Source organism: Temnothorax nylanderi, unplaced genomic scaffold, assembly GCF_030848795.1.
Source record: "Temnothorax nylanderi isolate EJ_2023f unplaced genomic scaffold, tnyl_v1.0 TNYL_tig0049_pilon, whole genome shotgun sequence".
NCBI classification, from domain to species: Eukaryota; Metazoa; Arthropoda; class Insecta; order Hymenoptera; family Formicidae; genus Temnothorax; species Temnothorax nylanderi.
This window is the reverse complement of record NW_027249111.1, coordinates 479,150-505,542: the sequence shown is the minus strand read 5'-3', so window position 1 is coordinate 505,542 and position 26,393 is coordinate 479,150. Positions and strand designations below refer to the sequence as shown.

The window sequence follows — 26,393 nt, the reverse complement described above, 5'->3', positions numbered from 1 at the left end:
ACCCTCTGCTTGCCCGCACTCTCCCTCCAGAAGCCCTCCTTCATTCTCCCTTTTTGACCTCCCGCCCATTTCTTCCTCCGCGGATCTGTCCTACTTTCTTTCTCATCGTTTCTCATTTGTGTGAGAATTCATCACCGAAAAAGAATTCGCTGGTCGGTCAGGGCTTTGGTCCATTGAATTTTCGTTCTTTTTTCTGTTTGCGCGGAAAATCCTAGATAGAGTAAAAATGATCTTTCGTCTAACAAAGTTACCCGATTAATGCGGAAAATAGAGTACTAATTGGTGTAACCGAGCGAGCGATACAGGCCGTTGCATATCTTTAGTCAAACAGAGAAGAAAAAGTTTGAACACAGAAGTGGTTATTCCGTGTCCACGTGTATTGTCATTGTGTCGGGAGACGATTTAGGTATACCGCGAGAGAAAACTGACATCTATTTTTCTCTCTTGATCGCACGTATGCGCTTCCGATTCTCTTTCCGATCTCGAGAGATGCTTGCTTAGAATAATCCGCGAGTCTTTTTTTTTGTTGATCGTGGGCGTGTCGTGAAGGGACGCGAGGGATGGGATTGTGGACCGGGTCAATAACCACTCCTCGTCAAATTTTTCAGCAAAGTAATTTTATTTTTCTCAAACTTCTCCTCCAAACTCTCTTTCTCTTTCTTCCATTAACTCAAGATATACACAGGACCGTCGCGCGTCATTTCGCTCTTCGCCTCGTCGAGCTCGCGACGTTATTTACAGGACACTGTGCCGACCGTCCGGCGAGGTGCGTAATAAATAACGGTAATAATAATTATAATAGACTAATAATAATCGTAATAATGTAATAGTACTAAAGACGGCGACAGTAATAGCGGTGTCCCTTATTCGCAATTATAATGATAGTACTAATTTACAAATTGGGAAATCAAGCTCTCTCTTTCTTCGCGATGCTCTGACGGACTTTCGTGCGTGTCCTCTTTTTCTTCTTTATAATATCTATATTCATATATGTATATATATATATATATTAAATCCTGTCGATATATTGTTTCTCCGTAGGTGCTATTTACAAAATTTACGGGTCTAATCTCTAAGCTATTTACAACCATAGAGTGCGCCCGGCCGCCGTGCCTGCACAACCGACGAATAAGGCCCCGCGCGTCCGCCCTGTTTTCCTTCGCGTCACGCTTTCTCGTTCTCCTTTCCTCTCCCACGTTCAAGCGTTCTTTCGATTTGTTAGTTTGTCGGAGATTGCGCGGGCACGGCTCCGAAGTAACAAAATAAATACTGACTAGCCCGTCCTGGCGTCTCCGCCTTGAGCGGCGGTAGCGAACGAACGGACGCCCGTTGATGAGTGAAAGCTCGCGTGACTCGAACATTTAAAATTGACAAATTAATTAATAATAAATTAACAGAAGCTTCTCTGTACGCGAGAAACTGTTACAAGCGGTTTTCTCTGCGAGAGATGTGGGTGCATCGATAAGTGACGACACTGAATGCTTATTTCTGTTATCGTGTATATATAAAGTAGTGTATTGTACTTTTTTCTTACAGGAGTAAGCATTCGAACAACTATGTCGCGATTGTCTTCAAGTATTTTTGTCTTCTTCTGGCATTCGGATTACAAGACGCTTTCCTTTAGCAACTAGTCGTATAATTATATAAGAGTGATTTTTTTAAGCATATATATAGTGCGTATAAAGTCATTTCTCTTTTCTAACTACCATTTCTCTAGAAATGTGAAAAAAACTAGCTACAATTTTTTCGAAGTCAGTGAGGAAGCATCGTGTGATCTGAATTTTTCAGAATTCTCCCGATAGCTAAGAGCCCAGGACTATCTTTAATAAATAGCGTTTAGTCAAATTAGTCAGTATTCAATAAACATGAATTGTTATCATCTATGTTCTAGCGTTTGCTCTAGAATTCTGTATAAAAATTGAATATGCGAATAACTGACCGGTTTTGCTTACCGCAATTTATTAAAGCCCCGTCTTGTAATTTTGCCCATTACTACTAAATATATTTAAAGCTTACGAGAAAGATTTACAAACTAAATATTAAATCAGAAATTGGCAGCACACACTCTTGCAGAGAAAATAGATTTCGAATCACGAAGCACACACAGCCTTAGTGTCAATGTCAATGGAATACCTGGTGCTATGCCTCCGTCCGCTCGCCGGAATCCGCAGGGCGCCAGATAATCTACGACGATAATCTTAGACAAGACGCAGCTGCGTCCCTTTTACGCTGCGACATCGCGTCGCGTCGTATCGCCTCGCGTCGCGTCGCGTCGCGTCGCGTCGCGTCGCGTCACGTCACGTCACATCGCGTCGCGTCACATCACGTCGCGTTGCATCACGGCCGCGGGACAGGAAGATAGCACACGACGCTCGGTAATCGAATGTCGCTCGGCCGACCTTGGTCGACGCGAGATACTCGCGAAGATATGTTGGAACTTCTGCCTCGGGATACGCGTTCGGGACTCTCGCTCGGGAACTGTCCGGATTCCCGAGATGGAACCTACGCCCTTACGCCGCCACGAGACTGTCGATCGACGGCCAGGACGGCACGTGTCACGTGTCCTGGACGTGCAAGTAGACGTCCTGCTCCGGCTGACTGAGGAGGTGGTGTATCTGCTGCATGGTGCAGAGCGGACAGACCTCCTCCTCGGTGCCGTCGGCGACGAGCCTCCTGGCGGCACCGGGCGCCCTTCTGCCGTAATCGACGATGTACGAGTAGCCGTCGGAGTCGATCGAGCTCGACCTCGTAGTCGTCAATCGCAACAGTCGCCTGCCGTTGTTGGGGGGATTCGCGGTCTCAGGGCGACCGTATCTCGTGGACTCCAGATCCGAGTCTTTGAAATCTATATAGGAATAGCCTTCGGAGTCTACCGAGAGTCGCCTACGGCCCTCCTCTCGGACCGCAAACCTCGACACCGCAACGGGATCCGCCGGTCTTTTAGGGCTCGACGGTGTCCGAGCGGGAGAGGTGCGCGGTCCAGGTCGGTGGGTGGGAGTGATGGGGATGCCGGAGTCACGAGGTCTTGCGGGGACTCGTACGTCGGCCGGATAGCCATCGGCGGCCAAGACATCGAGATCTCGACACGATGGAAATTCCCCGCGGGAGAGCATGGGCGAGGGTGGGGTGGGAGGTGAGGGAGGCCGCTGGCTCGTGATCAGGGCGTTCTGCGTAGCTAGCAGCAGGTGACTGTCTCGCAGAAGGTTGTTCTCGTTTCGCAGCAGTAGCGGGCTGTTCGCGCCAGCGCCGCCCGGAGCAAGTCGAGCGGCGGACGACTGGGCGGTGGCAGCGATCGACAAGGGTACCCCCTGCGACTTGGCCAGAAGGGCGCGCGGCGTCCGGTAGCCGCCCAGGACCGCCCGCGACGGCTTGTCCTGGACGCGCAGTATCGACCTGGGGTCGCGATAATCGAGATAGTCGAGGTGATGCGGCTGCGGCGGTCTCTTTTCCCTGCGTGCAGGTAGCAGCGGTGGTTCGCGTGGTGGCGGAGGGACCCGCGGGTGGGCCTCGGGATTTCGTACCTCGATCGTCGGCGCCTGGCCGTGACTCGTCGGCAGGTGATTGTGCAGCTGCGAGTGCGACACCGCGTGATCCTGTAGGTCCTCGTAAAGAACGGCGCCGCCGGCACCGCCGCCGCCAATGCCGGGGCCCGGATGCGGCTGGCCGTCCGGCAGCACGCGACCCCGTCCGGCGACCGCCGCCGCGCCCGCTGCGCTCTTGCACGGCAGCAAGTTTTGCACTTTCCGTTTGTGCCTGTAACAGATAAGAAAAAGACGATGTTATTAAACGGATAAGCGACAAAAATATCTCATTTAAGAATAAAAGTGATCATGAATAAGAAATTGTACGAGATTGCTGCGCTGGTCAGAATTCATTACATCAGTGTGACATTTAGATTTTAAATTTGAATTTTCTTATCGTGAGGACAATAATAAATCTTTCCGCACAATTAAGATATAAACGAAATTGCACTCTGTGTTTTATAGGAAGACAATGGAAGGCATTTTCTTCAGAATATCTTTTCCCTTCCGCGTAACTCTTGCAAATTCAGACATGCGCACGTTTCAAGTTAAATTCGGTCAGTTGGGACGATTCTATAGGTATGTTGCTTCTGGTTTCATTCGAAACACCATCTCGGAAAGCTCGCAGCAAATTCCTCAAGTTGGACGAGCGGAGGATGTTGATATTCTACTTTGCTCTCATCTCCCACTCCCCCCCTTCTCTTCTCCCTGCCGTCGGCCAGCCCCCGTCGACACACCAGATTAGTTGGGAGCTCGTTGCAATTGTTTGTACAGGCAGGCGCTTTGCTGTGGGCGCGCTCGAGAGCTTTCCTCGGTGTAAACTTTAATGAATCGGGCACTGCGTTTGCCTATCAGCGTCGTTTTACGCGTATACAGGGTGTCCCGAGATTGTTGCACTTCCTTTTACCCTCTGATCATTTTATAATTGACATTTTTATCAATGAAAATATTCAACTACCGGCAGTTATCGAGAAATTGGGCAATCAGATAACAATAGAATTCGTCATGAATTAACGCGAAAAATTTTGGAACTCTTTCAAATTTGTAATAAAAGATCTAAACAAATAAATGGTATTATTAAATTTAAAAAAATTTTATTTTGTTATAACAGAAATTTAATATTTAACCGTTTAATATTTAACATGAGAAAATAAGAAAATACGATAATTTCGAGATACCCGGTACATCTGGCGGCTCTTCGCCGCATTCATCATCTCCTACGCGAATTAACATATGCTCGACGAGCGCATAATAACGCGGTCGTGATTGCTACTTGGCCAGTATCTGTGCGATTGTACAAATACACATCTGTAATACGCGCGCAAATTGGCCCATACTCTCACTTCGAATTAGCATTGCATCTTGCGCGGAATGCGGACAATCTAATTCTGAATTGTACTAAATCTAATATATGCGGACAGTGACGTTCGTGCTGTTAAACCAGGTCACAAAACTACCGTGTATTTCAATACACGCATATATTCATCTCGAGAAGGTAGCGAGATAAAATTAAAAAAACAGAGAGCAGGTAGCTCATCATGTTTCTAAAATTATTTGTTTCGAGATAAAGATACGGTGTAATTATCAGGATAGATGATCATTTTCATGTATTTTAATATTTCGCACTGTAAGCACACTCTTTCTCAATACGATAAAAGATATTTCAAGCGTACGGAGGTAAAATGAAAACTATTATGGTACTCCTTCACGTATATTCCACGTTCCAGACAAGATAATGTCTGGCAGTCCGTCGAGTGTTAGCTGCGAAATTTCGCACATCGCAGCGCCTCGAAGTGATACGCGTGCATCTCTGACCTGTCCATCACGGTCACAGTCGTCTCCTCCGCTAATCGCAAGTCGCGCTGGCTAAAGCGTTTAAACTCGGCTCGTCCGACTGTGAGGATTCACTTATCCGAGAGAGGATTCGCGGTATAAACGCCGACTCTGACGAGGGTCCCGAGAGTTCTGCCGACCGGAGATAATGATGCTGGAAACATACGGCCGCTGATCTCCGGTCGCTAGATTCCTCTTTTTTAGAGGGATTTCTTCGTCAACGTACCGTTGGCGCCACGTAGTCGTAGTCGTAAATCACGAGAGAAATTACGTGTAATTTATTTAATCCTATAGCTCGTCATAGAAACTGCGCTGAGTAATTAAGAAAGAATATTGATGCCCTCTTTTAAAATACACTAGTAAATTTCAAACATTTTCGGATTTTCATAGATAATTTTCAATAATACATTAAATATTCAACCTCCTTAGAAAAACAAGATCTTGTTCGCATTAGTTTTTTGATAAATGGAAATATATTTTACGAAAATGTATTTTGTGGAATATTTCCTTAGCCATTGATTATTATTGACATTTTATAAGATAAAAACTTTTACCACCTAGAATTGTAAAATCATATTTTTATACTCGTTTTAGAAAAATTTCCAAGTATTCCGTGGCGAAATGAAGAACATATATGACTTCACGAAAACGCGAAAACTCCTATCGATTTTTCTTTATAATTATTTCTTCAAACGTGGAGGATCTTTAGTTCGCGATCCTTCGTCTTGCATCTTTCAACATATAGCGCAGCACCGATGGTATCTGCATGTATGTATATGTTCATGTATATTCAAAGACCAGGGCGCCGTTCGGCTCGCAAAGTAGTTTACCCTTCAAGTTTTAATTATCTAATTAACTCTGTCAGTTCGATAATATTTGCCCGTGTAATTAAACCACAAGCTAAGGTTAACAACTTGCGCTGCACTTTCAGCAGTAGGTCGAGATGAAGTTGAGAAAACGGAAAGATCCGCGTCTCTTTTAAACTGAAAAGAGCGGCGAGAAGGGGAGATGCGGATGAGAAGGCGGAAAAGGTACGGTATAAATACGAACTGATCGATTATCGGATCGCTGAATATGATTTCTGCCTCGTGACTGCGCTCGCGTATAAAGCTCCGACTTGCAGGAGCATTACGTAAACAACATTCGCGGATGACTTAAGAGTAGACTCGTTCACGTGGAGCATTGCGTTTGTATACGAATACGCACATTATTCGATGGTAAACATGATACTTTCTTACAAATGGCGAAATTTGATTTCTCGAAGTACTCGAAGCACTTGCTGCTTCACTACATTCTCAAATCAGGAATATCAAATTTAACTTCACTCTTTTGCCGTTTTCTTGTTAATATCGCATTTGCGTCTGCCACGTCAATTCTCTTCCCTGCGCTTCGTCATCGTCATCGCGAGTAAAGATTTTTCATTACGCTCGCTTACAACTGCCCGCTCTGCACCCTATTCCATTTCCTAATAGATTTTATTTAGTCATGATGATACGGGGAACGGCAGTGATCGTCGAAGGGCGACGAGTTTGAAGAAAAGCTCGGCTGGCGCGACATAGAAAACGATTCAAGCCGATTTCACGCCCTCATCGATTTTCAAAAGTGCACGGAAGGAATTAAATTAATTTCTTAAGTGAATCAAAGACGCAAAAAAGATCCCAAGAACGAAAATCTGAAGAGAATTATTTCTTTGGGTAATATTTTCCTCATGAAAAGAATTCAAGAAAATATACTTTAAATTCTTATAAAAAAGCTCTTTATATGTATTTTAAGTATTTAAATAACAAGATCTCGTAGAAAATACCGTTTCCTTAATTTTCATTTGCTTAACGTTCAACTGCACGATACGACGAGTTTCCGACGTAAAAGCGGCCTAAGTCTGCGCGAAACGACGATGTGAGACAACGTAAGTTGTCGACACAGTGTACCTCGGGATCTTTCTCGGGCGGATGGAGTCGAGGGAACACCAAAGTGAATTCGCTCGATGCTAAGCGTTGAATAGGTCATTTAAGCCGAGCTTTTAACTCGAGCTAATTAACTACCTTTCCCTCCCTCCCCCTCCGTGTCCTTCGTCGCTCGTTCACTAGCTCGCTCTTGCGCTTTCACGATATTTCTTTCCTTCGACTTTTCCGACTCACACACGTTTTCATGTTCAGATAATATACATGACGGGATATGAGTCTACCGATCCGAATGCACCTTTGATACATCATTGGCGCGAGAATAATACGAGCGATAAAAGGAATAATCGATAATCAGTAAAGTGTTAAATACAAGCAAGTGTCAACTTGATTGAAATTACTGGAATCATTTTACTATATTGATGCATCGTTCTGTTCTTGTAAAATATATTGTTAGGATGTATTTATTTTCTATTCATCTATTTTCATCATCTGCTTTTAATAGGAACTTCTATTCTATATTTATTATTTCTATATTTATATTTCTATCAGTTATAGTTAGTTCTACTAAATTTTATTATATATTTGGTAATTATGATTATTCTAATAATAATTTTGCATACAAATTCAAAGGACAACCTCTCATAAATCTTTTTTTTTTTTTTTCAACAACATCAAGATACTTGGAAAAACGGTCACGTGTTTTTATTATTTCGTCAACTTCTTATTATTCTCTACCGCAGACACAATAACTTTATAATCTTAATCAGCGAGTTTAAGATTATGGCGGATTTGAGAATAGTGTGAGGATGTTTAGAAGCGGATTAGCGAGCTTTTGTACACTGGAGGGTCACATCCGATACTCGCGCCGTACGTGCACCAAAGGCGCGAGACCGATCATAAAGTTAGAACCTGAGACATCTAGGATCTCGAAGTTTACTCGCCGTTCTCACGCGTGCGAACGCGCTAGAGTCTCTTGTAAGTTTCTCGAAACTACAAATTTTGCATATCAATGCGGGCTAGATACACCCCGACCGTCATCGCGATAGACGTCTTCTCACCTTCGCCATGACATCCATGCCATTCAAATGTTAGATAGATCTAATAAAGAAATATTTTTTAAACGTTTTTTAAACCTGAAAGAGATTTCTCCATTGGAGAACAGGAATATCGCCACTTTTCATTTTTTTATCGTTTCGAATTTACTGCCAGAATATCTTTTTAAAAAGACATATTAGAAACTGTCCAGATCCAGATTTGCATCAGTTATATCGAATTTCTAAAAATAAAGTGAAGAGTAAAAATAGATATAGATGTAAAGTCGGACGTAATAGTTTGTAGTAATCGATAAGCCGCCTAGTCAATCTTGAAGATAAATACCGTCATCAGAAATACCTATTGTTATTACCGGGAGTATCGTCATCATGGGGCATCATCCCGAAATCCGTTTGGTACATTTGTTTGATAGCTCGATGTAAAACCAAATCTATCTCGTATCTACGGAGGGAGGGGAATATTGTTTTGCCGCTATCTCGTCGTAGGGGTCGGCGCGTGCTTATCAGCGAGGTTTAGCATACAACGAGCATTATTCCGGTTCGGTCATGCGAGCGGCCGGTTATCAGTGACGGCCCCATCGAGGTCCTCATCGATCCTTACCCGATCTCTGTAGCTTGCCCGGGGTAGCAGTCCTTTCGTAAACGAGCCCTGTTCAAAACCCTTTACGACCACGGACGCGAGCTCCTATCTACGGGACGGGTTTACGGTCGCGAATAAAAAAAAAAATGATTTATTCCAGCGATACCTTTGCGCAATGCTCGGGATACTCAAATCTCTATGACGCGTAACGCTCCCCATTTCCAATATCCAGGAACCAGGACTACAAAGCGCACAGCTGCGAGCATTCTGTACGACTTTGAGTTCGCCGTTTTCTTATTTAACATTTAGGAGCGCAGCACGCCGCGGCTGATGCGCTTTTGATACGCGGATGCCTGCGCCCCATCGCAAAGCATTTTGAAACGTTACGAATGCATCTTATATATATCGTTCTTTGAATTTTCAAATGGAAGATAGATATCAAAAGATTCCTCCTCCTCATCTTCTTTCTTTTCTCTATTCGGTTTAACTTTTCTTTTCTTTCTGTCGTTGCGTTTGTTATTATGCAAATCGTGATTTGATGGTAAAGAATGGCAACGAAAATTCGCCTGTGAAAAACGCAAACGCGCGGGGCAAAGATTTTCCGAGTGGTTTTTAAGAACCGTCGAATCCGCGCGAGGAGCGTGTGCATGACGCGCGCTTAAAATATGCGGGTATTCGGGGCTAGTCACACCCCCGGTAGTCGATCGATGGCCTTGCACCGGCGACCGGCGTGAAACAGGCGAGGAGGACCTTTACGGGCCGCAATTTTTTCAGGGTAACGAGCATAAGGGTGCGATTGACGGCGGGTAGGTACTTGCCAGCAAAAGCGGTTTAACCTTCGCGGGAACAAGCTAGCTCTATAGAGAGTGTCGATGTTTTAGTTCACCACTACAACGGAATCGCGGCATGTTTCTCTCGTCGGCACGTCGATTATGTCCCAATAAAACAGGATCATTGTATTATCGCTTCTTATATTTCCCGAAAAGCAGGCTTTTTCGTTCGGCGATTATTTATACGAAGGACAGCATTGATCGCCGAATTTACCGCGCAGTTTCTCTTCACGGGATGTAACAATAAGAAGCTATATAAATTGATAAAATATAATATAATACATGATTCAGTCATTACACAAAGAATAACAATAGCTGTATAGAAAAAATGTATAGTCTCATGTTATCCCGTATTTCATAAACTTGCTTTGCAGCAAAATGTCCAAATGCACAGCATCGAGTAATCAATAAAAATTGTTATTTATACATTTTCTTAGAACGTGAAGAAAAAAGAAAATATGTTTTGCGTGCGTTTCACTATCAACAAATTCTGAATGTATGTAGGATCGAAATGACGCCGACAAGTTTACGCTAGATACATCCACGGTATCTACTGGCAAGTCTACTGGCGCATTGGTGACCAATAACACGCGGTTTCGTCCGCAAATTTGCACTGTCCAAACGCGAGACCGCCGGAAAAACCGCCGCGGTCGAGCTGAGCTTCGCATCGTCCACTAACAATATAATTAATACGCTATCCATTCGCTAATTCGTCGCGACTCGATTGCGCAATGCTAATAGAACGCCAACTAGAAAACCCTCGCTTCGCAATTGAAGCGACAACAATCTAGCAGAGAGAATTAATAATGTGCAAATAATCCAAGCTAATCTGTGAAAACAAAAATATGGCGAAACATACGGATTGAGGGGAGGAAAGAAGAATTAATAGTTTCCTTCCGATAATAATGGACAATATATTTTTGTGAGGCTAAACGTTTCGAGTGTAAGTAAATTTTGCAGATTTTATCCCGCATGAATAAAATTTCGTATAAAATATCAATAAATTTCCCCGGTGAAAGATATTGCATTCATCGAAATTATTTATCGAAACGAGAACAAGGGCGAAAATTTCGCAAATTTTATTTACATAAGCAAGTTTAAACAATTTCGGGAGCGCATTAACCGCGCGCGAATCCGGGAACTATCGGCAGTCGCGATGTAGTTTCGGTTCACCCGGAGTTTCCATTTGCCAGGGTGATTCTCGGGGAGACGTTAACAGCTACTCTGTGTGATACGTAAGTTATGCTCTGTAAAGCCGGCAATCTCGAGTTGGAAATCCGACAAATATGTAACGCGGCATTAGCGGCGGTAATTTACAAAACTCCATCTCTGCATTTGCCCCTTCGGGCGATCGCGTATTCAAAAGAGGAACCATGTATAACGACTACGTTCAATTCCATCTCAAATATCCTAATTAATTAGTCTGATTGATTACCAGGGGAAAAGAGGGAGATTTTAGATTAAAAATTATTAAAAATATTCAAATCGGATTACACGTAAACTTGCGAACATTATTTCTGAGAAGTTAAAATATCATCAGAAAAGTAAACTGTGGAAGATTTAAATAGTAATTACGAGAGAGTAATATTTCGTTCCTTTGGGGATTTAATCTCTAATTTGGAAGACTATCCCTCGAAAATTCCCTAGATTCGCTTTTGCCCGGAGGCAACTTCCATCCCTCATGGAAACTCGGGGAAAGCAATGCAGAAGAAGGAAAATGGGGAAGGCGGGAGGAAGGTTAATGAGCAAATATAATTATGGGTTACGAAATACTGGGCTAGCGGGACAGGGATCAGAGGTCCAAACGAGTTCCGAAGCTGTTCCGAAGTTCTTAAGGAACCACACGAGCCCGCTCTTCCCTGCCTCCCTCGTTCATCCTCTAAACTGGTTGCGGCACGAAAACGAGGCTGCTTAATATTTGACGCGCCAACACGAAAATCCTCCGAAGTTGATACTCGGGGGAAGGAAAGGGAAGAGAGGCCATGGGAAAGCCGATGGGAAAGAGCGAGAGAGAGAGAGAGAGAAAACTGATGAAAGTTTGAAGGTAGGAAAACTAATCTGGTGGTTGTTTATACGTACGTGGGGGAAACGGGGATGGAGAACGGCGACGCCCCTTGATTGAAACACCGTGGACATTTAAATTGTGGAAGTTTACGAATAAATTTGTATGCTAAGGCCGAGGAAAGGTACGAACGCCTTTTTTGGAATGAGCTGAGAGGGTAGGATTTGCCTAATGAGCGAATGTTCGCGGGGGAAAGCAAGCAGACTCTCGCAGGGAGCTTTCAGGGTGTAAGAGAGTCTTTTGTTTCTTGTTTGTTACCGTATTCGAGACATTGATGCTTGCTGTTAAATGGCGAATTAGAGAGAGGGTTGAAGAAGATCATGCCGAGAAGCTTATATAAGGGTGAATTAAGCCTTGAAAACCGAGTTTTATGAAAAACCTATAATGCCTGCTAAAATAAAATTAGTGGCGTAATGCTCTATTACCAAAACAAAATAATAAAATCTGCTCTTTACCTAAAATGTTTGTTTTATATATATATATTTGTTGTATTATTTTTATCGCAATCACTCTAAAATAATATAGCTATATGTTGTAAGATAAATATGTAAATTTACATGAACAACAAGTGTAAAAATCACCCGATTATATGTCTCTGTTACGATTTTTACAATTGTTTGTGTAATTTTACATATTTGTTTACAATATATAATAGTGCTAGGAAATACCCGTATTTGAATCTCGTGAAAGCCCGACAGTCACGTGTTACGACACGTTGATAGAACACGTTTCGCCACATAATCATGTGTAACTAATCCCATTCGGAATATTGAGAGATGAGGATCAAGGATCGTCAGTAGGTAGCGCAGAACAAGAGAAACGGAGGCGGCTATTGAGTGCAAGTACCAGCAGGCCTGGATGGGGAGTTAATAAGTGAAACGGGACGTGATTAACAGTCTGGCCATCCAACAGGATCTTCGTAATGAAAAGAGAAGGAGAAAGAGAGAGAGAGAGAGAGAAATGTCCAAACACGAGGGAGGGTGCACGTCGTAATGACCTCAAAGGTGGTTAGAAACGGAGGCGAAGGCGTCCCTGAAGTTTCACGGAGAAGGTTCGCGAACACTCGGCCAGACGCATTGTACTTTGGCGAGCACGTAGATGAAGAGGCGTCCGGGTTCTCTCCTTTGACACCGGGCATTAATGTCGTTTCGACGGTCCTCTTCGAGATCGTTACTTCGAGATACCTCGGCATGTACCGATCGATCTTGTGCTATTCCTCCATCTTGGCTACGCTATATGAGCCCGTAATGACTGCATTGAACAAACTTGTATTTTCCAATAGAGCGACGGGAAATAATTACGCTCGTCGGAATATAAAGTTTTATTGGTACTTCGAAGGTAGAACGATCAATTTGCCTGAACGTAAAGTGCAGAACGTGCAATAAAGCGGCACGCATGAAGCATAGTATATTTCCATCCGATTTTGGATTTATCAGAGTGATATTGGTCTTCGCGGTTTAAGAATATAATTACAAAGCAATATGTTGCGTTGACAGGAATACGATATGACAAGGATCATTTTTTATTTGAAGTTTATGATACATGAGTGACATGCAACATTTAAATTAATCCTTCTTTGTTACGAAATATTATTATTAATTAAAATTTTGATAGATTATTCTTTAACGCGTGCATCGCAAAAGGTTTTCTTACAACTGTTTGGATAAACATGTTCCATTAGTGAATTAGAGATTTTATTGATTTGTATTACGTTACGATCTTTGCATCTAAAAGATCTGTATTGTAAGATCTGAAAGCGAGTTTGCATTTTCAAAATGTCACACTGGCATCCCAACAGAATTTAATCTGCAGGATGGTCCGAACGTGACTGTCACTCGTCAAATTCGAATCCCGAACTTGATTTTCTCGCCTATTCATGCATCCGCATCTGCTCATCGTCACTGAATATTCAGGAGTCGTTCGTCCGATAGATGGTTTAACTCAGTGATGAAGGAATAAAAATGTGGAAAGAAGGGGAGAGTGGAAGAGGGAAAAAGAATATTATGCTTGGAAACGCGAGGAAATTAGCTCTCGCCCAAGTTTTAATATCCGTTTTATTTTATTTTGCGTGGCCGGTCGGATCAGCGGCAGCGAATCCCGCGTCTCGCGTCAGGATCGCTTCTCGTGCACCGTTCAACAAAAGATCGCGGGGGTGGATGGGATGAAGCCGGAGGAGCGCGATCGAGCAGCCAATTTCCTAAGCAAGGATTATGTTCCATACGCGGGAAATTAAATTTTCGTACTCCTCGCGAATTCATTTATCGCATGGACCAAACACGTGGATCGAATCAAACGCTCGACTTTAAGCGTCCTCGATATCATCACCATCGGTTCATGTATTCAATAGTAAATTCTTCATAAAATTAAAATCGATTTCTCCGTAGAACGATGTCTTAATTGCAATCTGTTTTTTCATCAAATCCTAACGTACGTCCCAAAATTCGATTTATACAGAACTCCACGAATATGGTGTACGCTTATTATTATGTTATAATATAAAAAGAGATTATAAGACACAAAAAGATCGTCGATAATGACGAAAGTCATCTTGAACGCGAAAAGTTAATAAACGTGACGTTTACGATGGATGGTGATTCATTGGCGTCGTCATATAGATCATAAGGGCGATTTAGAGGCTCAATAAGAGAGAGCAATCGGTCCGCGAATGATGGTCTTTCCCCGTCATTAGTTCGCCCTCGATGCCATACTTCGGATGATGATGTTTTGAGGAAATGAGGTCAGTGGAGTCGCGTTATTGCTACGTGAGGGAGTAATTAAACGGCGACAGTGATTAAGAGCCTCGTGAGCCGTCAGCCGTCACTTCGCGTCTTAATTTATTCGAATTCTGGCGTTAATGCCCGTGTGGCTTTCGAAAATATCGGTTCGCATTTAAACGTTATCGAGCTCTTTTATGAGCCGAGCGTTTGTTGAATGGAACATAAAAAGTGGGTAAAAAGTTAATTGTTTGTCTTACTGCCGTAAGAATATAATATCCGCTTTTTCGAAATATAATGGAATCAAATATTGTCGGCGGAAAATTAATAAAATTACCACATATAAAATTAATAAAATAAAAGAATAATCCGCACGAAGTACGATACCATTGAAATACACATACGTTTCACGTTGACTGATCCACAAAGATAAATATCAAAATATCACAAGTTCCAATTACTATTATTATTAAGATTCGTAGCACGATCACAATAAAATGTTCGATGTTAATACCACATTCTTTCTTAATCTGTATCTCGACTCGCTTTCAAATTAAGCATCTCGTCCGTACATAGAACTTGATGTACGTGCAAATTTCACGCAATTGATTTCTTGTAACTACTTGTAACAAATTAATCCTATGTTAGACATAAAGTTTATTGATGCGAAGCTGCGATTGCATTAGATTGTTCTAAACGGGAGACCAATTTTTGTTCTCTGCAAAGTATGAAGAGAGAAATAAGACGTGAAGAGCGAGAGAGAGAGAGAGAGAGAAGTCGGTGAACAAGGCTTTGAACAAAATCACGCTGGTCTGATTATAGAGAGATTCGAGCCTCCTTCAACGCGTGTAGTTAGCATAATTTCGTTTATGAAACTCGGGCGCTACGGCGCATCTGTCGCTCTCTCGTGTTTTTTCTTTTCTTTTTTTTAATTTCGCGGCCCTTCGTTATTCTAAACGAGTGCACGTCGCGCAAGCGGGAATATGCTTTCACATTTGCGACACGGGATTTATTTGCTATTGCATATACGCACGTGGAAGATTGCCTACCTTTTAATTAATTGCAATCCGTATGCGTTACGCAACATATCTCTTCTAGCCTTCCTTTTTCTATGTTTTTTTTCTTTTATATGCGCTTATATTTAACATGGTAATATAATATTATTTTGTAAGCGCGGTTTTCTTACGGTTCTCGAGATGCGTGAGATATGCAAATTACACTGAAAATTCGTGCATAAATAAATAAAAGTTATAAGTACATCAAGTTCTGAAAATTAATAATAAAACGTGCACCACGATCGGTTATCTGCTTCGCAGAGTTTTTTCGTTATTTCTTTCTCTATCTTTCCGGAAAACTGGCCTCAACTACTCTCGAAGCTTTTCGTTGCGGTCTATCGGACCACGGAATAACCCCGAAAAGAGCCAGCAGTGCATAATAATTGCGAGAAATGGCGGAACAATATGTAGAGAGGAGCATTATTTGCCGAGGAAAAGAGAGGAAGAGAGAAACAAGAGGAGACTCTGAAATAATTCTCTTCGATGGAATCTATCGGGGATTCCGGAAGATGCCCCACTCGATGCTGCGCCGATGGAACGCATTGTGTCCGGTTAGGAGAGCAGAATTTAGGGGGTCGCAAAGGGGGAGAGTCTTGAACACAGGATTGCGCCAATAATTCGCGAAATGCAGTCTAATACGCAGGTAGCGAATTCGTGGCCGTCAGGTGCGCAACGTACATACACACACGCGTGCACTCTCTCTCAATATATATCGGGAATGTTCACCCCCATCGGTTCTCCAACACAGCCCTTCGGCTTGGTTGCGTACCCAGAGTGTGCGGTCGGCATACCCGACGTAACATGGTAGCATAACTGGCGCGCAACGTTACATTAGCCCGCGTGTATGCCGATTAATCGACCCGCGTGCCGTTGTGCGTACGCTCGCGTATTGCGTATGTGCGTGTATTTGCATGTGCGCCGCATGACATCGTTGTAGAAGCTGCCGTAGGTTGGGTTAAGAGTGACGTGTACTGTAACAGTAAGATTTCGGGGAAATATCAAGCATGTTTTTAGGAAAAATTTATTTGTCGATATTATTGGCGCTTATAATGTCGCAATATTTAATCGGCAATTAAGTGCCCAAGTATATCTGTTAATTTCGCATCAGTTATATCGACCAAAATTAAGAGATCTTTTGGAGCAAAGTATCTTCTAAAGGAAGCTCGGAGTGCATACGAGCTTTCATGATCGAAATTACGTTGTAATTTATTTTATCTTGCTATATTTTGACGTAGAATCATTTCCGATGTATCTGAATACTTTAACACGAATGTTAAAGCCGGCTAAGACTATTAGTGCACGCGAGTGCATCACGCCGTCAGTACGTCACCGTGCAGTGCGATAGTGCGTGTTCGTGTACGCGAGTAATGTGGAAACGTGAATATATATCATTATATATGTATAGAGACACGCACAGGAATCTCTTAGCGCGCGTATGTGTGTTGCCCGCGCAAACGCATGTACTGCGGTATTCAGGTACTCAGTGCTATGCAGATGCAGGTAAACGGCGACGCATCGCGCCGCGTGTCCACATGTCGTGCGTGTTAGTTGGCGAACCGACGTCGCCGCATAGTCGCTTGTGCGAATATCACGAACCTGACGACGATGCGTAGGCAGGAAGGAAACGGAGAGGAAGAGAGAGGGAGAGGAGTCGTAGGCTCCGGAGGGACCACAGGGCGCCAGGGCTCGTGGCATTTATGGGGATACATGCGCGAGGACAATGACGATGACGTAATTATGGACGGTTAGGGTAATAACACTGTCTGCGAGAGTACAATGGAATGCGACTGCGATAACGGCCGCAATTCGTGCGATACGCATATCTCTCAAACAGCGTTTCTCAATTTCCCCTCCGACGTGATTCTAATTACGTAGGCTTATCTGACGTTAGTTTCCGCGCTTATGCCAAAATAGAGCATCGTGCTTAGACTGTTGTTTCATTGACATCTGCGGATTCGATGGTACAATTTAAATTTGTATGACGTTTTACCTTATGATAAAAGATACAAAGATTTAAAACTGCAAAGCTTTTTCTAATAATAAGTCCCAAGGATCTTCGAAAACTTTTGGAAGCATAAAAATCGAAATACCTTTGGATCGGAACAATTCAAAGACATTTGGGAGAAACAAGACAATGAATAAAAAGTGTAAGAATCTGAAAATCCTGCATAATCAGAAAAATCAAAGAATCAGAAGATCATTTTGAAGAGTTGAAGATACAAAGATCTAAAAAATGCGAATGTAAGCATTCTTAGGATCTTAAACTTTAATAATTCAAAGTTATAAATATCTGAAAGTAGGTACTCAAACGAATTAGCGATTATCATTTACTGCTGTAAGTCCATTTTTACTTATCTTTGGTAATCAATCTTATTTACGTAGCCACGTAAATGAGAAACACTGTAACGCTCTCTCTTGCACCACCCACCTCCTGTGGGATTCCCTTTATTATTCTCCTCTTAGGCCGCGTCCGCGAGTATATCACTGCCGGAACGACGGCGGGATAGCTGGCGTATTCAACGTTCGCCAAAACCGGTGGCAAGACCGACATGCTGCATCACGTCGCGACGCAGCCGGATGCGAATTGGCGCATCGCGCAAAAGACGGGTCGTGCATTTATCTCGCGTTGCAGTGCAGTAGCCACGAGAATCAGCCTCATACTTTTGTAATTGAATCGAATCGACCGGTGCGGTGGTATGCCGGGCCCGCGCTCGAGCCTATTCACTGCGAGATAGGATCACCATGCGTTTGCCTGCATGTGTGTATATATGATGTTTTTGTACGTGAAAATATAAGAGAGGAGAGGAGGATATGTTTATATTATTTATTTCGCGTTTTCAGAGTTATACATTATTTATAACGAATATTATTTCCATTATATTCTCCATTATATTGTAGTTTTTCAGCATGGTTACGCTTATAATGGAAAAATGCTCGAGTGAGATTGAAAAATCATGATTGGATGACCTTATTCACATGCGGTCAGTTTCAGCGAGCGACTAGTTTATTATTTTTTATAGGCTTGGAGATAAACCGATCGAACGTTTCGCAGAACTGAATGAATATCTCGTCTACCTATTTATAAGTATGCGCAGAAATTTATTTTATTCGTGAAGCAGTTTTTAAATCGAAGAATACGCGCGACAATGCGGCTTGTTAAAAGTTAGATTTCATCGCTATGGGTAAGAAGAACTTCTCGGACAGAAAAGCTCGAGGATCATTCATTTAGCGGAATAAAGTCCGCGCGTGCGGCGCGCCCCAGACCGGAGGATCGATTAGTATTCATATTATGCGCGAGATCTTTGTAAAGGAGCTTAAGTCCCGCGCAAATTGAAGAACGTATCTACCAGCCACTTATATTCTGTATCTCATTAAACTCGTAAGCTGCGATCATCCGCAACGGTCGGGCGAGTCTCGCGTGAGCTCGCGAACCGGAATATCATTAAAAACTCGCAAGCTTGGCAGCTCTGTAAAACTCGAAAATTCGAAGGATCGACGATTCGTAGAGTTCGCTAGCTCGACACTTCAGAGAGTTCCATGACGGCGAGGAGAGAATTTAAATTAAAAGAAAGAGCTAAAGGTTCGCGAGTACGTACAATTGAAAGCTTGTAATTTGCTTGCACGTCATTGTGTTGCGTCAAGTCGCATCATGGGAGGAAATGTCACGGGAGATTCCGTCAACGCCTGCCAAGGACTTAGCTACGTGCCCTCGTACACAATGTTCTCTCTCTTTCTCTCTTCCCGTCTCCTCCCTCTCTTCCTCTCGGTAAGGTGAATGCCTGTCGTCGCCTGATGGCCTGTCATCACCAATTATAACCCATTCAGACCCATACTGTGAGTTAAATTATCCATAGACTGGGTCAGATTGTCCCTTTTGACCACGTCTGTAGAAACAACGTGAGCGTGAATCAGTGGCCGCGTGCCTTCCTCTCGCCCCCTCCTCACATTGCATCCCGTCCTCGCATCGCCGGCGCGGCGCGGCGTCGCGCCCCCGATAATTCGTCGAATCGCCGATGAAATTGCAGCGACGCATATAATGCAAGCGGTATCGCATGCAACGCATTGCGAAGTGTAGCACCAGCCGTTCGTTCCTCGCCACACCCGAACATTGTTCACAATAGCATCCTGATTACTCGCGAGGGTTTGTAGAAATATCTCTAAAGTGAGCTAGTTAACAATTGCAAAATTCTGTACATAGTTTTGTAATTAAACAGTTTCTGTAAAAGAATCAACATAACAATGAATTACTTATGGAACAACGACGCCGAATGCCTTAAAAATGAAGGAAAGAGAACTTTTTCATTCGTGTATTATCGCAAAATATTCGATAAGCGAGCATTCTCGGGCGACGTTCGATTTTTATCTCGCATCAGGTATTGTCTCGCCACATTATTTTTCTTTGTTATCAGAGCTACTTTGTTATGTCGTATGTTTTATTGTTATTGATTTCACTTTTGACGAATACAAAATTAAAACGACAGCGATTTCTATAATGCCCGAGATGTGCAAAGTCAAAAGGAATTTGTTAACGGAAACGTTTCAACGGAAATCCTACTCAACGTGCGTTATTCTAGAACTGACCAGAAACCCTCATAAATCTCATTCTGTGCAAGATTGAAGAATGGGCTGCGATGAGATTTATGAGAAAACAAAAATTTCCTTTCCTTTCAAAACCAGACAGATTTTGCTCCCTTTATGTTAAGCTTAAGTAAATCTTTAGGTTCTTTGTCTTCTTCTCTTTGGTTAAGTATATGCATCAAGAAATATATCTTCATGGGATTTTGATGAATGTCGCAATAATTCTTTCATGACTTTAAGGAGGGCTATTTTTCAGGTTTTTAAGATAATATTTATACGATTCTAAATAAATATACCTATATCTTAACGGATCTATAAAATTATAATAAAATTAAATCTTTAGACGTTGAACTGTCTGCATTATACATATACTTGAGATTTTGGCACTTAAATTTCATGCCTTCCTGCCGCTCTTTTGTTACAAGCGAAGGTTTAATTCTAATGATTCCAGCAGCCGTGTCTGGCAATCTTCCCGTCGGTGTTCTCGGTAATATCCGTAAGTGCATCCCGCGATTTTCTTGCGCGCACCCTTCTTGCCGATGTCTTGTCGCGTCGCGAAAAAGAGAGAAAGGGATGCCGGGGAGAAAGAGGACCGGTCGTATATATTTTTAAGACACCCGGAGAAGCGGCGTTAACAAGCAATGACTGCAATGGCGAAGACATAGACGAAGAGAGGCGCATGGTGCGTCAAAGTAGTGACGTCTAAGTGTAGCGAGGCCGCATCCACTCTACCTAATTGCTGCTTTCCATATATACATATGTGTTATACATGTGTGAATGTGCTTCGTGACAATTCCCAATGGAACAAAATTTATTATTTACTGTTTGTAATCCACATACAAAAACATTTTAGTTACGGAGAGAATAGCGAACAGGTGAAAAAAGAGATGTAAATGCAGTAACGTCAAGTGATGAGCGCGAAACTTACCATCATCGTAAGCAGAAGAAATAAAGTTAAAAAAATACACGAATAAAAGAAGTTAATTCGGTCAATCTTTTTTTCCAGTTAAAAGGGCACTTTTTCAGTACGATATATTTTACTTTCTTTGATACTGAAATTTTAACTCTTTAATTTCCAGTTGTTTCGTTATAATTCCCCTCCTGTTTCAATAAAAGAATTCTATTTAATTCTTTAAAAGAAAAATGAAAAGAAGAATACAGGAGGATTTAAATGTTTTAGTGCCAGGCCATGATTTCGCGAATTAAGAATTCAATTTTGCATTGACCCAGTTCTCCGTCGCGGCTTTTTAATTCGCCTGTTTATTACATTGCCGTTACATGTTTACTCGCCATCGTCATCGCGATGTCGAAGTTTCGTTGAAACTCAACATTACTCGAGAAACAGCTATCGGATTTCTTGGGAACGGACCGAAGGCATAAACAAGATAAAGCCGATCGTCCGATTCGTTTGTTTGTCATATAAAATAACCGAGGTCTGTTTGTCAACCGTCGTATACGATCTGAAACTGTGTCGCGGAAAGGAATTGAAAGGATGAGACAAGAGAGGAAAGAAGGATTCTTCGGAACTTACCAAAGTTATCAGCTTCATGCTCCTGTTCAATATTTTTTGTCTTTAATGAATATTAAACACGGTATTAAAATTTAGAATTTATGAGATACAACTTTGTACTTAATTCTCATCAAAATTTGAATTAATTTTCTCGCACGCTATTAAGTAGATCTTACATTCTTCATTTTCTTGGCAAATTGTTGACGTTCAATATTTAAGAAATACGTGTATTCCAAAGATGAACTCGCAAAATGAAGTTCCCTTTCTTCTACTTTAGAAAATCTTATGTTTTGTCTTATTTAAAAAACGTAAATATTCGAAATTCACAGATTCACAGTTCAAAAGATTTTTGTCTTATTTTCTGTGATCGTCGTACTGTTTTCTTTTAAGCAGTTAAAAAATTTCTCACGCCGCTGAAAGTCTCTCACGTTCTCAGTTTGACACCGAAATTCTCCATAAAGATAGACGAACGGAGTACCAGAGGGCGAAACGCTCATGCAATGCAGATCGTTAAAGCAACCTCCTCGTGCCAGTGACCCGAATGTGGCTTATGGAGACAAAGCGCAGTAAGGCGGTCGGGAAATGGAGGAAACGGGAAAAGAGCCGGCGAGGGAGCGCTCACGAGAGAAGCGGGCGCCCGCGTTCGTTTCCGTTTTCTCTCTCTCTCTTTCTCTCCGCAATTCGTCTCTTCCGGTTTACTCGCGCGGATCCGTGGCGGGTGACGTTATTCCACGCAGGAAAACGTTGATAAACCTGGTTTCCCAGTTTTACCAAATTACGTTTTGTTTTACATACACGGCTTTGATGATCTGCTATTTTACAAGTATTTCTTTTATTCTGATAATTTTATTGTGACTGTGTCATTGCTGTAATAGAAAATAGACACTGGTTCTGGAGAGTTCCTTTTAGAGCGTTAAACACGATAATAATAATTATTAAATGATATACAATTATTTTCTTCTAATTTTACGATAACTACTAATTCGATAAACGATAAATCGATGCGGTTAAAAAAATGTCCAATAAATTTTAACGTCAAACTCACGACTTAAATGCTTAAGGTTGGGAATTGCATTCGCATACCCCCGGTGGTAAATGTGGCTATTCGCTTTTCGTTTCTCGATTACGTCGAACGCGCGCGCGCGATCTCGGTATCTTTAAATAAAACTCTGGATCGAATAGCCGCATTCGGTGCTAAACGCGGCGCTGAACAAGAGTGTAAATGCGCGAAGCTAAGACGAGATAGAAAATAGAATTGACGATAGTTAGAGCCCACAATGGTGGACGAAGATAGCGGCGAGGATGTACGGATGGGAAGGGAACACGACTCTGATTAGCATACAAACTACGCGCGGCCGTGTCGGTTCTCCACGTTTTGATTGTGTGCGCAGTGCCGTAGCTAAAGTCGCTGCCTCTCGTGGCGGGAAACTGGATTTGCCGCCATCTCAAAAGCCAAATATTATCATATATAAATAAAAAAATATCGCAATAAAATTTTCTGTTGCATAACAATGTCTCAAAGTAAGTTGCTCGAGGAAGATGATGTTAATCCATCGAGTAATGATAAATTAAATATAGTTTCGCACTTTTGTACATCAAACAAGATATACAAAGATAAAAAGACTTAATACGAGATCCACGTTTGTAATTAATATCTTTATGTAAAATTTTTCTCGTACTCACAAATTCAATTTTAAATATTTTTTAAATAAAAATCTCATGAAAGAAACTGTCATCTTAAATTTATAGATCTCGCTTAATTTTAAACTTCTTTAGATCGCTTTCATTCAGGTATAGTGGTTACGGTTCTGCGTTTCGCGCTAGGAACAAGCACCAGGAGAACATCGCAATAATATGGAGAACAGACGACCACGAGAACGGAGAGGAACCGCGAGAGCGTGCGAAACGGTGCGGAGAAATGCCGAGAAAAGGAGGCCGATGCCACCCACAAAGTAACGAGCCGCGAGACGCCGCAACACTCGAGACGTCACGCTCGATAATGGACCACAGCCATTACGATAAACGCGAAAACAGAGTCACGATTGTCCCGAATGGCGGAGAAACTCCAGCGAAAGATCTTTCGCAGCTGAAACTTGCACAGGAATTATATGCGAACTGATTATTTGATTCGATTCTATATTCTTAACGATTGAGAAATTCATTAAGAAAAGGGAGAATATAATTATTTTCATTTTTCGCGTCTTTCGAATCTTGTTATGGAGTCTTCGTTCAAAGAAAGAACGTTTCTTTTTAATTATTTTAGGACTTAGGAGATACTTCTTTTAAAAAATATCAGATGTGTGTCTGCTTTTCGTAAGTGAATTAAATAAATATGACCCAGATCTTAACATAAAGATTCACGCTTTATAATGTCGTTTTCTGAGCAACTTACAACCAGAGAGAGGTATCTTGACACTTCTCTGTTAGATATCTAATTTTATTGCGGTCGGTCCTAATTTACTGTGGCGTACGAGTGGTCGTACGATAGCCACCCACAAAGCGCAAATATGGGGAACCGGTAACACTTGAGATACTAGCAGCGTGGTCGTCGATAATGGCCGGGCATTACGATAAAACGCGCGAAAACAGGGCCGCCGTTGTCGCGACGAGTGTGTCTTCGAGGGCCACTGCCATAGAACCACGTTCGATCGTGAATACGAGGCACTGTGCTACCCAAAATTGTCCTCTCGACCGACGGTTTCTGGCCCGCTGTCCCGCCGATCGATCATCAGATAGAGCTACGAGAGGCGTGGATTCGCTGCTCATTAGCGGAGAGTTAATCGCGAGTTGTCAGTCCGTCGAATGATCCAGAGATCGGATCATGCGGACGGTCGAACCAGTTAGGCGGGAGATGTATTTGAGATTACAAGCGAAGCATGCAAGACAAATATTAATCGATGTGATTGGACGGACATCCGTGTCTTCGTCCGTGCACAGGAAATTTCATATCGCTGATGACGTTATCTCCGTTCCGCAAATTCCTTGATCTTTTTTTAGAACCTTTTTACTTTACCAAGAATTGCTCACTATATTTTCTTATCTTATCCTGCTTAAGATTAAATGAAAAATGAAGTGAGGTCTGAATCTTATTGAAAGCGAAGGGAATTGAAAAGGACGACAATCAACCGGCTCGACGAAGAACTCGCAATCATGAAAAAACGCACGGTTTCTAAAATCTACGAAAAGGTTCGAAAGCGCGCACGAAAGCGTCGCCCGTCGAATTGTCAACTTTTCCACGTGTCTCCTATTCGTCTTATCGAGCCGCTCCATTTTTTACCGCGCGTCCAATCAACGTGCGACAACGGCGCAACGAAGCTTTCGCCCGCGGCTGTGTCCGTAAATCTCCCAAGTAAGCTACCCCGGACGTCGGTAAATGTATTTTCCCGTGTCCCGCGAATTCACGAAACCGTGCCGACTAGCATGAGCCACCGTGTCACAAATTACTGGCGCGTTGTTCCGCTGTCGGTGGTACGTAACAGCGCCTGGGCGTACGCCCATTTCAGGAATGGCCTATTTCTGCTTTAATTTAAGACTCTCTGGAATGACAATCAGGCATGCTGTTCTCTCATTGAGAATCCGTAGTAAAGGTCGAAACGCTCGTGAGACAATTCTTAAGTTTAGTCTCATATATTTTCAAAGTGTCTCGTATATTTTTTAAGTGTCTCATATATTTTCAAAATGTCATGTATTGCAAAGAAGAAAAGTATACGCTCCAATTTCTAAAATTTTCAAAGGACGACCGAAAAGGCAAATCCCGTAACTGAAAGAACGGAACGGAACATAGGTGCGAATTTCTTTCCGGAAAATTTCCGGAGAACGGTCGAAAAGTTCTCGGCTACCGCTGTGCTCTAAATAAATTACCTACTGCGGCTGCTTGTAGATCAGCACGCGGTACTGCGAGCAAGAACCGGCGTTGTCGGCGGCAGACTGTAGTGGGAAAACCAGGGAAGGCTTTGTTTTTGGCTAATTTAGGGCCCATTAGTGCGACGACGCGACGTCGCCCTATTTCCTTCCTCGCTGCTTGTAACTCAAGATAGCACAGATAAAAATTCCAAGCAAAATTTCAAATGAAGAAATTACCGTGGCGTTTTACTTATTATGCAACGTCATCTCCGCTAATTGTTATATGTAACGATATTGCGCGTGGTCGTTTTTTTTTTGCGCGAGAGCGCAAGATGGCATCCTCGTTAATTACGAAGTCATCATCTAATCTCACCGCGACCTAGATCTTGGTGCACGATATGGGAACCAGAGCCACAGGCTGTCGGAAACACGGTTAGGTATTAATTAAAGTGGCAGGCTTTCTCGCCGCGTCTTCGGGTGCTCCATTTTCGGGTAATTTAGGATACGCTCAAGAGCAACCCTCTCATCTACGTCCTCTCGATCGCTTCGTTCGTCATCAGAAAAAGTTGCTTAATCGTATCATAAAAAGTCAAATGACAGTACAAGTCCTGTAACTATGTGAATATTTTGTGAGTTGTTTTAAAGTTCCTAGATTTGAGATGCATTTATTCTTAAGTATCCATTTTCTTGTATACTTAACGTATATCTATTCTATTCACATTTAGGGCGCTACTCTAATCTTTTCAATAATAATAAATTACAAAACTTGTAAAATTATATATTATAATAATATTCAAATATCATATTATTTTCGGCAGAATAAGTACATTCTCTAAGGAAACAGAGACCTCACTAAATCTTAGAATATCAATAGCTGACATTTTGACCATCGACTACGGTATCCGTGAAGT

At 42.4% G+C, this 26,393-nt stretch overlaps 1 protein-coding gene across 4 annotated transcripts in view; it reads right to left on the bottom strand.

The window, feature by feature from the left end:
* Positions 1-26,393, bottom strand: part of Pxb (putative Hedgehog signaling attenuator pxb) — a 326,305-nt gene that overhangs the window by 19,720 nt on the left and 280,192 nt on the right. For 3 of the 4 annotated variants that reach the window (XM_071706092.1, XM_071706093.1, XM_071706091.1), the window contains one exon: positions 3,522-3,753. In XM_071706092.1, coding sequence (XP_071562193.1) covers positions 3,522-3,753 — 232 coding nt within the window. Of the gene's footprint in view, positions 1-600; positions 3,754-26,393 lie in introns of those variants that run through there. The other variant, XM_071706094.1, reaches the window with a different exon arrangement.